Below are 16,001 nucleotides of genomic sequence, written 5' to 3'. Positions count from 1 at the left end.
CCCGCGATGTGTTGGGCTGCGTCCTGTACCCTCTGCAGCTTCTTACGTTCCTGCGCAGTCGAATTGCCGTCCCAGACCGCGATGCAACCAGTCAGGACACTTTCAACAGCACATCTGTAGAAGTTTGTTAGAGTGTTCGGTGACAAGCCGAACCTCCTTAACCTCCTAAGAAAGTGAGGACGCTGGCGCGCTTTCCTTGTGATTGTATCTACGTGTTGGGCCCAGGACAGGTCGTCCAAGATGTTAATGCCCAGGGATTTAAAGCTGCCAATTTGGTCCTGCAGACATTGACTGTTGAGAGATAGATACTGACCACAGAAGTACGGTGGGGTGGGGGTGGGGGTGGGGGTGGGGGGAGATAATTCCTGCCCTTATTCACAAGTCTGGCTATGGGATCTTGTGTGTGTCTCTCTGAGGGTGCAGAGAGAGCCTGGGTGAGAACCTCCCCAGAAGACAGCGCAGTACCCCCTTTGGTTCTGGTGCTGGGATGATTCCCTCGGCACGTGGGGCATGGAGCCACAGAAGAAGACGGGATGAGAGACGGACTCAGGGAAACCCTGGACTACGTTCACTGATACCATCATCGAATGAGATAGATTCTGAACTTAATGCCTGTGTGGAGTCACTGACGTGACAAGTGTAGATTTAGCGTGAAAGCTCTCCTTGTTAATTCCTTATTTTGTTTCTATTCTACGCCCTGGTAAATCCTAGTATGTCTTTAAATTGACCGGGGAATGATTTAGCACTGATTACCTGTGTACACAGCCTTCACTTTAGTGGATTATACGACAGCCCTCCCCATCCCCTCCTCGTCTCCAGCCACAGTTCCTTCCACATGATCGATAGTCTTGTGTAATAGGCTAATGGGGATTAACGTCCAGCGGTTTTAATCGGTGAAACAGACACCGGGGAGAGAGAGAGAGAGGAGGGGGAGTGTGAGAGAGAAAGAGAGAGGCGGTCAGAGTAGGAGAGAGGGGCCAGTAGGGAAAGGGGGCGAGGGAGAGAGGGTGGCGTAAAAGAGGGCGATAGGAGAGACGGAAGACGGTAGATCGAAAGGGACAAAGCAGAAGAGAGAGAGGGACCGATAGGGAGAGGTGGAATTTAAAAATTATTTGTAACAAAAACATACAAAAGAACAGAGTGCAAAGCTTTTTACTTTCCTAATGTCAATCAGCCTGTGCACTCAGTGTTGCTGGTTCTATATATAATAGTGTTCGTACATCTTTATTTTGAATGTAGCATCACTGCACTCCCGTGTCTTCCCCAGGGTGATACACCCTTCCGTTGTTTGAGGGGCTTCCCCATCGGACTCAGCCCCTCCCATGTGAGGTAGCGGAGGGAGCCCTGACTGTGGTGCTTCCCCGCAGACCCTTAGCGTTGGCTGCGCCCAGCTTCAGTGCGTCCCTCAGCACGGACTCCTGCAGCCTGGAATGTGCCAGCCGGCAGCATTCCCCTACGGACATCTCGCAGTGCTGGAAGACCAACAAGTTTCGGGCAGACCAAAGGGTGTCTTTCACCGAGTTTGTGATCTTATAAGATTTCCTTATTAGTCACATGTACATCGAAACACACGGTGAAATGCATCTTTTGCGTAGAGTGTTCTGGGGGCAGCCCGCAAGTGTCGCCACGCTTCTGGCGCCAACATAGCACGCCCACAACTTCCTAACCCGTACGTCTTTGGAATGTGGGAGGAAACCGGAGCACCCGGAGGAAACCGGAGCACCCAGAGGAAACCCGAGCACCCAGAGGAAACCCACACAGACACACGGGGAGAACGTACAAACTCCTTACAGACAGCAGCTGGAATTGAACCCAGGTCGCAGGCGCTGTAAAGCATCACACTAACTGCTACACTACCGTGCCTGCCCAGTAGCACATGATGTTTGTGTCTGTGTGTGTCTGGGAACAGCCTGTAGAACAAAGAGTCCTCAGTTACGCAGACAAGGACCCTTGTATCCTTCTCCTTCTTGGCAAATCAACAGTCTGCAAAGAGGTTGGTGACCGTCTCCTCCCCACCGCAGCCATCCTGAGGGAAGTCAATGGTTTCTAACCCATTGATTTGGACTGCACTATGGATATCTGTGTAGAGCAGTTGGATCCAATTCCTGATTCCCTCTCCAAAGCCCATTTTGGAGACCACATCAAAGTCAAAGTCGAGTTTATTGTCACATGCACATTGCACAGGTGCAATGATAAACTTAATTGCAGCAGCATCGCAGGCGCACAGCATCAGATAAGCACAAAAAAAACATAAACTAAACAGATTTTTTACAAGAAAGAACATAATTAGAACAAAGTAAAGCCCATTTTAGTGCAGAGGACACGTCCATCCTGTATGTATGCAATATCATGGACTATTATTAGTCTTATGTCACCAAGGTTGATCACTTGGAGTTCAGCCTTCAGTCCTTTGACTCAGAGGTTCAAGAGGTTCTGTGGATGCTGGAATCTGGAGCAACACACACACAAAGTGCTGGAGGAACTCAGCAGGTCAGGCAGCATCCGTGGAGGGAAATAAATAGTCGACATTTCAGGTCGGGACCCTTCATCGGGACTGGAAAGGAAGAGGGCAGAAGCCAGAATAAGAAGGTGGGGGGAGGGGGAGGAGCGCACGCAGGCAGGGGAGAGGTGAGTCCAGGTGAGAGGGGGAAGGTGGGTGTGATGAAAGGGCGTGATGTGAGAAGCTGGGAGGTGATAGGTTGAAGAGGCAATGGGCTGAAGAAGGAGGAATCTGGCGGGAGAGGGCAGTGAACCATGGAATAAAGGGAAGGAGGTGGGGAATAGATGGGCAGGTCGTGAGGGCAGGGGAGAGGATGGAGAAGGGGTGAACCAAAACGTTATTTCCCTCCATAGATGCTGCCTGACCTGCTGAGTTCCTCCAGCATGTTTTTGTGTATGTGTACGTGTGTGTGTTTGTAAGTGTGTGTGTTTGTGTTTGTATTTGTAAGTGTGTGTGTGTGTTTGTAAGTGTGTGTGTTTGTGTGTGTGTTTGTAAGTGTGTGTGTTTGTAAGTGTGTGTGTTTGTAAGTGTAAGTGTGTGTGTTTTAAGTAGGTGAGTGTTTGTGTTTGTATTTGTAAGTGTGTGTGTGTGTTTGTAAGTGTGTGTGTTTGTGTGTGTGTTTGTAAGTGTAAGTGTGTGTGTTTTAAGTAGGTGAGTGTGAGTGTGTGTGTTTGTGAGTAGGGGTGTCCTCTGACTGGGTCCCTTTAAATCGAGCCTGTGACGTCATTCAGAGGGCGTGACCAGGCGCCCGCCGGCCTCCCCGATCACGTGCTCGGGGGGGTGCGGGCCCATGGTTGGGCGGATACACGCATGCGCACAACGGCGGAAAAAGACGGGGTCAGTGCGCATGTGCGGGGAGTGCGAGGCGCGACGAAAAAAACAAAGGTCCGTGCGCATGTGCGAGGGGCGAGAGAGAAAAAAACCAGACGGGGCCTTCGCGCATGCGCAGCGGGAGGGAGCGGCGGCGACGTGAACGCGCGGCGCCGTCCGTTGTGTGTCTGGGGGTGCGCGCACGCGCACGCGGCGATTGTCCAGCGCCGCGGAGCCGCTCACACCCGAGCCGAGCCGAGCCGAGCCCACACACCGGCCGCTGCGTCGTCGTCAGCGGGGCCGGGCCGAGCCGAGCCGACAGGCGGCATGTCGGAGGACGGCCGCCACTACAGCGGTAAGGGCGGGCCGACGGCGGCGCCGTGTGGGGGGTATGGGGGGGAGCGAGGAAGGGAGGGCCTCGGGCTGTGGGTCTGTCCCTTTAAACCTCCCCCCCCCCTCCTCCGCCTCTTCCTCAGGCATCCCTCCTCCTCCTCCTCCTCCACCACCACTCGGCCTCGCTCTGTAGGCGCGGTGGGGCTTCCTGAGGCCTGTGCGTCAGGGCTGCGCCCACGCTTATCGGCCCCTCCTCTCCTTCTCCCCCTCCCCACCTCCCCCTCTCCCCCCCTCCCCCCCTCTCCTCTCCCCCTCCCTCCCCCCTCCCCCTCCCTCCCCCCTCTCCCCCCCTCCCTCCCCCCTCTCCCCCCTCCTCCCCTCCCCCTCCCCCCCTCCTCCCCCCTCCCCCCCCCTCCCCCCCCCTCCCCCCTCCCCCCCTCCCCCCCTCCCCTCCCCCCCCCCCTCCCCCCCCTCCCCCTCCCTCCCCCCCCCCCTCCCCCCCCCCTCCTCCCCTCCCCCCCCCTCCCCCCCCTCCTCCCCCCCTCCCTCCCCTCCCCCCCTCCCTCCCCCCCTCCCTCCCCCCCCTCCTCCCCCCTCCCTCCCCCCTCCCCCCCTCCCTCCCCCCCCTCCCCCCTCCCCCCCCTCCCCCCCCCCCCTCCCCCCTCCCTCCCTCCTCCCCCCCTCCCTCCCCCCTCCCTCCCCCCTTCCCCCCTCCCTCCCCCCTCCCTCCCTCTCCCCTCCTCTCTCTCCCCTCCTCTCCCCCCTCCCTCCCCCCCCCCCCCCCCCCCCCCCCCCCCCCCCTCTCCCCCCCTCCCTCCCCCCCCCTTCCCCCTCCCCTCCCCCCCCTCCCTCCCTCCCCCCTCCCCCCTCCTCCCCCCTCCTCCCCCCCTCCCCCCCCTCCCCACCTCCTCCCCCCCTCCCCCCTCCTCCCCCCCTCCCCCCTCCCTCCCCCCCTCCCCCTCCTCCCCCTCCCCCCCCTCCTCCCCCTCTCCCTCTCCCTCTCCCTCCTCCCCCTCTCCTCCCTCCCCCTCCCCCCTCCCCTCTCCCCTCTCCCCCCCCCCCCCCAACCAGACTGGCCCTGCCTCCCGTGATGGCATTGTCCTCAAGTGCTTCATTCCTCTGCACGTTTCTTGTGTTCCTGCCTCATAGGTCGCCGTTCCCCTTCCGGCCCTGCTCTCTCGACCAATGCGTGATCCCTTGAGCAATCTGTTGGATTTTTTTAAAAATACAATATTTTAATGAGTCTGTCAAGTAGTATCTATTTGCTCAAGTCTGCTCACATTAAATGTGACCCATTTGAGTGTTTGCATGTTGAAATTGTCAGGAAATCGATGCTGGCAGGGTTTTCAGAGTTACAGTTGAATTATTGTCATAAGCACAAATGGCTGTCTGCACAAGTGTTTGTCATATCCTCAGTGCCCTATGTACCCAGTCTCTTGACTGCCCCTCCAGATTCCTCTGGGTACCACTTGCCCACTTGTGACGTCCTTTGAGGCCACAGCTGACTGTTCATTTGTTTCTAACTTTCTGAGCACTATTGGTTTTTTTTTTCTCTGACATTTACTGGGCCTTGTATGCAGTTGATGCTTGAATCTTGGCTTTGGTAGATCCATTAGAATCAGGTTTATTATCACTGACATATATCGTGAAATTTGTTGTTTTGTGACAGCAGAACGGTGCAAGATGTAAAAATTACTATAAGTGACATAAAACATTACTACTGTGTCTACTAAAAATCTACTCTATTGCAGTAACATACGCCTGATAAAATCGGTAACTGGAAGTCCTTTAACTTCCTGTTCTTGTTCCTATCATATGCTCTGTTGCAACAGATGCCCTTCAGCCTTCTGTGATCGATCTGTTTTGTTTTTGCAAAGAATTCATCCAGCAGCATGTATTTGGTTAAATTACTGCAGCACACTGTTTGTGAGGCTGTGGATTGTTCAAATAATTTTGTTGAATCAAACAACAAATTGGAACATAGAACAATCACAGCACAATTCAGGCCTTCGGCCCACAAAGCTGTGCCGAACATGTCCCTACTCTAGAAATTACTAGGCTTACCCATAGCCCTCTATTTTACTCAGCTCCATGTACCTATCCAACAGTCTCTTGAAAGACCCTATCGTATCAACCTCCACCACCGTTTCCAGCAGCCCATTCCACGCACTTTAGTCCTTATCGCGCCTTTTCTGTGGTTCCTGCAAAGTGGGCCAAGAAGAATATTAATGCCTGGATGAGAATGTAGGTGGCATGATCACTAAGTTTGCAGGGTGACGCCAAAATTGGTGGTGTGAACAGTAAAGAAGGTTGTGTAAGATTACAAGAGGATCTCGATCAGCTGGGAAAGTGGGCCAAGGAATGGCAGGTGAAATTTAATTCAACGCCTTAGAAAGTGGTGTAGAACCGACTGACCTAAGGGTACAAGTACGTACTTCCCTGAAAGTGGCGACAGAGGTAGACAAGGTGGGTGAAGAGGGTGTATGGCATGCTTGCCGTCATTGGTCAGGCCACGGAGTATAAGATTTGGATGCCATGTTATAATTGTATAAAATGTTGATAAGACCACACTTGGAGTATTGTGTGCAGTTCTGGTCACCATGCTGCAGGACGGATGTGATTAAGCTAGAGTGGATGCAGAAATGATTCACAAGGATGTTGCTGGGATTGGAGGCTTGAGTTATAAGGAGAGCTGGATAGGCCGGGAATGTTTTCATTGCAGCGAAGGATGCTGAGGGATAGGGATTTAAAAATCATGCAGGGCATTAATAAGATGGATGGTCATAGTTCTTTTTTCCCCAGGGTAAAGGAATCTAAAAGTAGGGACATGGGTTTAAGATGAGAGGGGAAAGATTTAAAGTGGATTTGAGAGTCAAGTTTTTTCACAGTTTGGTGGGTCTATGGAACGAGCTGCGAGAGGAAGTAGTGGAGGCGGGTACAATTACAATGTTTTAAAAGACATTTGGACAGGAAGATTAGAGGGATATGGGCCAAATTGCAGGCAAATGGGAATTGTTCAGGAAGAAAAACTTGGTCAGCATGGATAAGTTGGGTTGAAGGCTCTGTTTCAAACCTGTACAAGTCTGACTAAATTGAGTCCAGCAAAATGGACTCTGGGGATATCAGGAGAGCCTTTCCACTACAGACTTGCATGTAATTAGTATTCTCACTATCAGAAGTACAAACAGACATGAGTTTTTTGGATATGATTTAAAATAGATTAATTCTAAAGAATATTTTTCATGCACGAGAAAAAAAGTGGCTGAAAATGTTGATTTTTGACAGCTTGCAACATAGTATGGATTTTACTTACCAATTTTTAAAAACTGAAAATTGTGGATCAATAGATAATATTCCATGCTGGCAAGTTGCCAACTATGCAGAATTTGCATTTTCATCATTTTGCTTTGAGAATGTCTTGCATCAATACTAAAATGTGTTTATAGATTACTGACCAATCACTTTTGTGTGTGGAGTTAGCGATCCAGTCAATTGTAAATTTGAATGGGCATATTGGTATTGGCATTGGTTATTATTGTCACTTGTACCGAGGTACAGTGAAAAACTTGTCTGCATACTGATCGTACAGGTCAATTCATTACACAGTGCAGTTACATTGAGTTAGTACAGAGTGCATTGATGTTAGTACAGGTAAAAACAATAACAGTACAGAGTAAAGTGTCACAGCGACAGAGACAGTGCAGTGCAATAAGCTGCAAGGTCACAATCAAGGTAGATCGTGAGGTCATAGTCCAACTCAGCGTATAAGGGAACTGTTCAATAGTCTTATCACAGTGGGGTTAGAAACTGTCCTTAAGTCTGGTGGTATGTGCCCTCGGGCTCCTACCTTATGGAAGAGGAGAGAAGAGAGAATGACCCAGGTGGGTGGTGTCTTTGATTATGCTGGCTGCTACACCAAGACAACGAGAGGTAAAGACAAGAAGGGGAGGCTGGTCTCCGTGATGCGCTGGGCTGTGCCCACAACTCTCTGCAGCTTCTCGTGGTCTTGGGCAGAGCAGTTGCCGTACCAAGCCGTGATACATCCAGATAGGATGCTTCCTATGGTGCATCGGTAAAAGTTGGTGAGAGTCAAAGGGGACAAACCAAATTTCTTTAGTCCCCTGAGGAAGTAGAGGCGCTGGTGAGCTTTCTTGGCCGTGGCGTCTACGTGATATGAAGTTTTTACCTTTTTCTGTTTAGTTGCAGTTTATCTCTCTTACATTGATTTTTTTTGAGACTGATATTTAACATTAATAAAATGGAAGGAGACATCCCCGGATTGATTTGGTGGGGAAAAAAAAATCAGGCCTTTAATGTGGAATAGAGATGCCCTGCTTAAACCAGTTTAGTGCTAATCAAGAAGAAATACAAGAGACTGGATCAGTCGTAATCAATCTGGTTGAACATACTGTGGTGGTGATAGATTTGATTCCAATTGGGTGTTGAGCTTACATTTTCCGTCGTACGTGTATGGTAGGGTTCTTTCTCCCAAGATGGATGACCACATTTTTCCCTATTGTATAATATCAGCCAAGCCCTCATCCATTCACTTGGCTTATTTATATCCTTGAAGTCTTTCTGCATCCCCTGCTACCCAGCTTAGTTTCAACAGTAAACTTGGATGTATTACGCTTGATCTCCAATACAAGCTAATGTAGATTGTGAGCAGCTGGGATTCGGTGCTTGCAGTAATGCATGTGCCTTGAACTGCATTGTTAACTAATACCTCCCACCTCAGCCCTCGTGTGTACGTATGCACAAGTAAATTTGGATGTGTAAGTCACTTTTGTTTTAGTGGGTGAAATTGTTACTGAGTGATGGAATGAAGAATTGTGTATTTGCCCAAGATGGGTAAAGTCAGTATCTCTTGTTTGCACAGTTTTGTGGTCTTGTTCAAAACTGCTGCTTGACAAGTATTATTGAGGGAGCAGGGAAGTTGCTGCTGTGACTTGTGGAACCTTTTGGAGGAAGAGGGTTTCTCCAAAGACTGGAGCTGATAAACCAAGGTTTTGTGCAGTCTAGAGCACTGAGTGGTGCGGGTGTAGCAATTCAGGTGAAAAGGTGTGGTATCTATTCATAAGGTTCAAAATATAGTCGTTATAAGATAGGACAAGAGCTTCCTGATGCAACTTCAGTTTGTTTGCTGTGGATTTGAGAGACAGGAAGAACAGAAGCCTCATTGTTACAGTTCTCATGGCAACCAGAAGAGTTTATCATTAATAGTCTTCATTCTTCCCCATATTGTCATAACTCCAGTAGTTTTCCTGTAATCAGTATTACCTAATCAATGATTTATAGTAGTGGTCCACAACACAGGAGTGCTGATCACTGCAGCAGTTGTTCTTTCAATCTTGTGCAAACCCGTGCAGGGTCTCATTGTAACTGCTGAAAAATAAGTAACTTTTAATTAAGCATCTTGTTATATTTCGGGTTTTTATTGATTACATCCACTGCAGCAGGAGTTTCCAAATTCTGGCATGTGTACTCCAGGAAATACATCTCTGTGGGTTGCGTGTAAGAAAATGTGTAATGCCAGATTTAATTTTCCTTGTAGTTTCAGAATTTCAGCACCAGTGTTTTGCTTCCGTATTTTCACTGCGGTGCTAGGCTGTGGGTAACTGTCTTGTGGCTTCCATGGAGAAATCCATAAATAATGATGTTAAGTTAGTCTTTGCATGTAAATACAAATTGAATATTTTCACAGACACTGGTGAAACTGAGCAAATAACTGTACCTCAGACTGTACCTGAGAATAAGCTCCTTTCTTCGTCTGTCGTGAACTCTTGTAAAAGACTATGTTATCTAAGACAAAGTAAATTAATTATAAATGATACTGATTCAGATTAAATTATATAGGTTATCATAGAGAACAAAATAATTGACATTTCAGTTGTTGGCATAGAAATGGATTTAGACTATGAAATCAGAAAGAGGTATGTAGTAAGAACATTTTGGGGATTTTGCACTAAGAAACATTTTATTCTTGTCCTCCTTTTGAGCCTCTGTTCAAACTATTTTGTTCCTATGAACTCACAATGTGAACATTTTGGTACATAATTCATTTAGGCAGACCAGGAAGGTCAAAAATTGTATGACCCCCTTGTCTGTGATGTTGGGTGACCTTGGTTAGGGAGGCAGTGTAGGTTCCAGCACTCACAGAGCAGGAAAATAAATAATTAAGGTTCCCAATCTGGTGACTTCTGATTTAAAGAGTGCATGCAGAAATGGATGTAACTAGGCAAATAACCGGTTAGGCTCACTGCCAAGCTGCTATGTGCTGCATGACAACATACTGGAGGACTTGCAATTGACTGGTAATATTTATGCCGCACTGGTGTCAAATAATGAGCATGTAACTTGCACTAGTACCACCACTGACAAATACCTTTCTATTAATGCCTTCAGGAGTCACCATTGGCAAGAAGTTTTCTTAGACCAGCTATATTAACTTCTTGGCTAGAAAAGTTGGCTGAGGTTAGATGCTGCATTCTCAACACACTCATTCACCCTTGTATACAAAGTTTGAGTTTCCACCACTCAGATGGATGTGAGCTAAGTAACACTCAGGAAGCTAAATGCTGTCCAAGTCTGTGTGGTGCCTGTAATTAGTACCAAGGCGCAAAACCATCGGCTTCCACTGACTTGCTTAGTGTGATATACTGCAGAAAAATTGACATTTCAGTTGAACTACCCAGCCAAGCTTCTACTATTGAAGAATTCAAAGGCAATGCTCCCATAAGGTCACCATTTCCAAGGATGCATTGTCATCCATTTATTACTGTTGGTTCAGAACCCGGAATTGCCAACCTAGCACCAATCCCACCAGGGCTGTTGGTTTGTGTAGAAGGACCACCATCACTTTGGCAAGAAGGACTGGGCAGTAAAGCATTCTTATCAGTGCAAAAAAAATTTGCTAACAGAGGATGTCTAAGTTCTGTTTTTCTGTGAAAAGTAACAAATACTGGAAGTTATGTGAAATGCATGATTAAACATCTGATGGGCCACAAAGCCAGGAGACAGGTTTGAGTTATGAGCTTCAAAGAAAATACAAGTGGTTTCTTAAGGAAACTTCAGAACCAGGGTCATAAAAGACTTAGTCCTCTGGTTATGCGAGTAGGGAAATCTAACTCCAATGGAATTGTTTTCTTGTCAAAATTCTGGAATACCATCTTGTCATGAGTCATTCCAAATTGGGCTGCAGTTTGCAGATGATTGCTTAAAATATTTTCAGCTTCATCTCCCACACCTAGGAAGAGGAGGATATGCCATAATGATGAGGATCTTCTACGAATAATTGAGTTAACTGCTGTTTGCAACACGGAACATCACTGTAGAGTCATCCTGAACGGTCTTCCCTTGATAACCAAAGAGCTGCTTCCTGAATTGCGGTGCGGGTTCCATTCAATCTGAGGCGTTAGGGAAATGACCTTATTGCAACTCCAAGTAAAATGCAGGGAGCAATGTCAACAACTCTATGTGGCCTTTTTTTGACTATGACTGTCAATATAGAGGGACTGTGGAGTATCCTTCTTGAATGTGGATTCTCTCAGAAATTTGTCTCTGTTCCTTCACCTGCTTCATGTACTAAGGACCCAACCTCCATGTAGACTGCTGTCCCCATTAGTTCCTGGTTAAGCAATGCTTTGATTTTTTTTTAGAAATTTGTCTCTCTGTGGTCTTCCTAAGTCATCATTGGAACCTCTTCCAAAATTTTCCTTCCAAGAAATTTACCCTCCTGCAATTGTGAGTATTTGTAAATTGCTCCACTATTTGGTGGCTCTGCATTTGGCTATTAAATCCCAGATCTTTGGGATTTGCTTCCAGAAACCATTAGCATCTCTCATCATCTCCTTTAAGATACTAGGTCAGAGTAATACAGCATGGAAACAGGCCCTTCGTCCGTAAAAGCGTTCTCTAACCAATTCCTTGGTCATCTGCACTGTTGGTGAACCTCATGGTTCGCCATCTATTTTTCTTCTAGCATGGAACATTTTATATATGTTAAACATGCCCTGTGAATGGAGGGTATTGTTAGGTATTACAGGCCTATAAATGAAGGGAAGGTAATTGAAAGGTTATCTTGAGGAGCCCAGGCAAGATATTGAAGAGTGAAATACCGTAGATGCTGAAAATTTGAACAAAACTATGGGGTATACTCAATAAATCAGGCCATGTCTTTGAAGAGAGGAACAACTAACATTTCAGGTCAGCTATGTTTCAGTTGTAAAATCATTGATCTGTTTCTCTCTCCAAAGATGCCACCTGACTTACTGTTTCCAGCAGTTCCTGCCATATTTTGAGAGATTAAAGTGAATGATTTTAGAAAATGTTGGTCAGGGAGTTGCTGGCAGAATCCACTGCCTCTAGTTGATGAGAATGGTTGGTCTGTTCCCAGATGTAGTGTAGTCAAACATGTATAATTCCTGGTTAACAAAAACTCTCATTCTCAGTGGAAAAATATTTTTTAAAAATTCACAAAATGTTAGAAACATAGATCTTTTTGTCAGTATCTGTGGGGGGAGTAAAGTGGCAGGCTAATATCTGAAGTGTGGTTCCCTTCATCAAACCTAATACTTCCTGTTTGCCTGATATGTACCCATCCTGACAAGACGGATAGCTTCATTGTGAGTTGTCAGCTCGAGTCTTTGGGACAGGGATCTTTAATTGTTTTTTTTACAAAATAAACTTTATTCATAATAAACGACAAACTATATACAATTTACAAAAACAGTGCAAACCTTTACATTCTTGTACAGATCATTCATTAGTGTTACCTTTTTATATAGAAAACAGCACCGATGCCACGTGTGGCTCCCTGGAAGCTACCCGGTCCCGTATTTACAATATTTAAAGGGCTTTCTCTCCTGTCCCCACCCCTCCCTCTCCAGTGGCAGAAGAACCCTAAACTGTAGTCCTTCCCCACCGAGCCTTTGCGTTGGCTGCGCCCAGCTTCAGTGCGTCTCTCAGCACGTACTCCTGCAGCCTGGAATGTGCCAGCCGGCAGCATTCCCCTACGGACATCTCGCAGTGCTGGAAGTCCAACAAGTTTCGGGCAGACCAAAGAGCATCTTTCACTGAGTTGATGACCTTCCAGCAGCAGTTGATGTCCGTCTCTGTGTGTGTCCCCGGGAACAGCCCGTAGATCAGAGAATCCTCTGTTACGCTGCTGCTGGGGATGAACCGTGACAAGGACCTTGGCATCTTCTGCCACACCCTCCTTGCAAACCTACAGCCCGCAAAGAGGTGGGCGACCGTCTCGTCCCCAGCGCAGTCCTCCTGGGGGCAGCGCATGCTGGGAGTGAGGTTCTGACCATACAGGAAGGATCTGACTGGGAGGGCCCCTCTCACTGCCAGCCAAGCGAGGTCTTGGTGCTTGTTGGTGAGTTCTGGCGATGAGACATTCTGCCAGATGGTCTGGACAGTCTGCTCAGGGAACCACCCCACAGTATTCATTGAGTCCTTCTCCTGCAGTGTCTGCAGGATGTTCCGTGCTGACCACTGCCTGATGAACTTGTGGTCAAAGGAATTGGTCTGGAAGAACTTTTCCACAAAGGACAGGTAGGGCGGCAGCGTCCAGCTGACTGGGACGCCATGTGGCCACGGGGCCAGGCCTATCCTTCGCAGCAGCAGGGACAGGTAGACCCTCGGTACGTAGTGGCACTTGGTGCCCACATACTTGGGTTCCGCGCACAGCCTGATGCAGCCACAGATGAAGGTGGTCATCAGGAGGAGGGCGACATTTGGGACACCTTTACCCCTATTGTCCAGGGACTGTGCATGGTGGCCCGTCAGACCCACTCCATCTCGGATCCCCAGATGAACCGGAAGACGGCGCGGGTGATTCCCAAGCCCAAGGAGCGAGGAACAGGCCACACCTGCGCCAAGTACAGCAGCCCTGAGAGCGCCTCACACCTGATGACCAAGTTCTTCCCAGTTATCGATAGGGAGCGCCGTTCCCACAGTCCCAGTTTCTGCTTCACCTTCTCAATCCGCTCCCACCAATTTTAGTTGCACGCCCCAGCCCCTCCAAACCAGATCCCCAGCACCTTCAGATGGTCAGGCCTGACGGTGAAGGGGACGATGGATCGGTCGGGCCAGTTGCCGAAGAGCATGGCCTCGCTCTTCGCGCGATTGACTCTGGCCCCTGATGCCAACTCAAACTGGTCGCAGATGCCGATCCATCTGCGAACTGAACTCAGGTCCGAGCAGAAGATGGCGACGTCGTCCATGTACAGGGAGGTTTTCACCTGGGTGACCTCACTGCCCGGCAACGTCACCCCTCTGATGCTCTCATCCTTCCTGATGGATTCGGCAAAGGGTTCTATACAGCACACGAACGAGACGGGAGAGAGGGCAACCCTGCCTGACTCCAGACTTGATGGGGAAGCTGTCTGTTTCCCACCCATTGATTTGGACTGCGCTACAGATGTCTGTGTAGAGCAGCTGGATCCAATTCCCGATTCCCTCCCCAAAGCCCATTTTGGAGAGCACATCCAGTGTGCACGTGTGTGATACCCTGTCGAAGGCCTTCTCCTGGTCCAAGCTGACCAGGCGGGTGTTCACCCCTCTGTCCTGCACGTAGGCGATGGTATCCCTGAGCAGCACGAGGCTGTCAGAGATCTTCCTGCCAGGTACAGCACAGGTTTGGTCCGGGTGGATCACCTGTCCCAGAGCAGACCTGACCCTGTTGGCAATGGCCTTGGACAGGATCTTATAGTCCACATTCAACAGTGAGATGGGTCTCCAATTTCTGATGTCCGCCCTCTTCCCCCTTCTGCTTGTAGATGAGGGTGATGGCACCCTTCCTCATAGACTCTGACATACTGCCAGACAGAAGCATAGCATTGTACACTTACAGCAGGTCCGGGCCCATCCAGTCCCACAGAGCCGAGTACAACTCCACCGGTAAGCCTTCGCTTCTGGGAGTTTTATTCGAATCAAAGGAACGGATGGAGCCAGTCAGCTCCTCCAGGGTCAGTGGTTGGTCCAGACTCTCCCGCTTGCTGTCATCTGAGACCTCCGTGATAGAGGACAGGAAGTTCTGGGAGGCGGTGCTGTCTGTGGCCTTTCTGTCATACAGACTGGCATAGAAGGATCTGCAGATCCTTAATATGTCCGTCTGCGAGGCTGCTACTGGGCTGTCCTTTTCCTTAAGGCTGTGATTCACAGAGCTCCCCCTGTGCACCTTTTGGAAGAAGAAACATGAGCACGTCTCATCCTGCTCCACGGAGTGAACCCTGGATCGGAAGATAATCTTGGAGGATTCAGAGGCGTGGAGCTGGGCTTGCCGGCTCTTTGCCTCTCGGAGTTCTTCCCTCACATCCACCCCCCTTGACTGCAGAAGGAGGAGTTGCTGCAAGTCTTTCTGGAGTTGGCACAGTTCCTTCTGACTCTGTCTTGCTTTCTGGACCCCCCTGCGGATGAAGAACCTCTTGATGTTCTCCTTTGTCGCTTCCCACCAGTGCACAGGGGAGTCAAAGAGGGGTTTCACAGTTCTCCAGCCTGCGTAATCCTTCTTTAGTTCCTCCACGCTCTCTGGGGTCAGCAGCTTGACGTTCAACTTCCACATCCCCCTGCCTGCCTTCTGGTCCTCCTGTAGGTGACAGGAGGCCCGAAGGAAACGGTGGTCAGAGAAGAACACCGGCGTGACGTCGGTGGATCTGACCGTGATTGGCTCCGACACAAACAGGAAGTCGATCCGGGACCGGGCTAAGCCGTCTGAACTTGACCAGGTGTGTCGCGGCTGTGCTCCACCTGCAGGGGTGCTGAAGGCGTCGCGCAACTTGGCACCCTTTACTGTTCCCATCAGGAGTCTGGAAGTGCCATCCAGTCTGCTGTCGGCACTGCCAGATCATCCAGCCACATCGATGACGCAGTTGAAGTCACCGGCCGGGATGTTGCCAGCAGCGGTGGGAGCTGCTGGAGGACGGCCAGCCGTTCGCTCCGCACAGGTGAGGTGTACACATTAATTACCTGGAGCGGAGTGTTCCGATACATCACATCTGCCACAAGGAGTCGCCACCCCACCACCTCTCTGACCCCGGTGATTGAGAAGTTGCACCCCCTCATCAGAATCCCCAGGCCGGAAGCGCGACAATCATTGCCCCCCGACCATACCAACAGTCGGTGGGACCACCATCGCGACCACCTCCGATAGTTGCGGAGGTGTGGTAGCCTGCACTCTTGTGTAAGAAGGTCACATCTGCCCTTACCTTGGCGAGGAACTGTAAGGCGTTAACACATCGTGCGGTGCTCTTCACACAGCGCATGTTTAGAGATGCGAGTTTTATCTCCAGGGCTCTTTTGGAGTTCAGTTCCAGTTACACAGTCCACTTTCATTTGTCCTGGGCCTTCATGC

The 16,001-nt window shown here is 49.4% G+C and overlaps 1 protein-coding gene across 1 annotated transcript in view; it reads left to right on the top strand.

The window, feature by feature from the left end:
* Nucleotides 1-3,380: 3,380 nt before the first annotated feature.
* The window catches only part of LOC127587014 (nuclear RNA export factor 1-like), a 77,152-nt gene continuing 64,531 nt past the window's right edge, over nucleotides 3,381-16,001 (top strand). Inside the window, 1 exon segment of the mRNA XM_052045124.1 lies at nucleotides 3,381-3,665. Coding sequence (XP_051901084.1) covers nucleotides 3,638-3,665 — 28 coding nt within the window. The 5' untranslated portion in view covers nucleotides 3,381-3,637.

Source organism: Pristis pectinata, chromosome 38 (assembly GCF_009764475.1).
Source record: "Pristis pectinata isolate sPriPec2 chromosome 38, sPriPec2.1.pri, whole genome shotgun sequence".
Classification (NCBI taxonomy): Eukaryota; Metazoa; Chordata; class Chondrichthyes; order Rhinopristiformes; family Pristidae; genus Pristis; species Pristis pectinata.
This window is presented reverse-complemented; position numbering and strand designations above follow the sequence as displayed.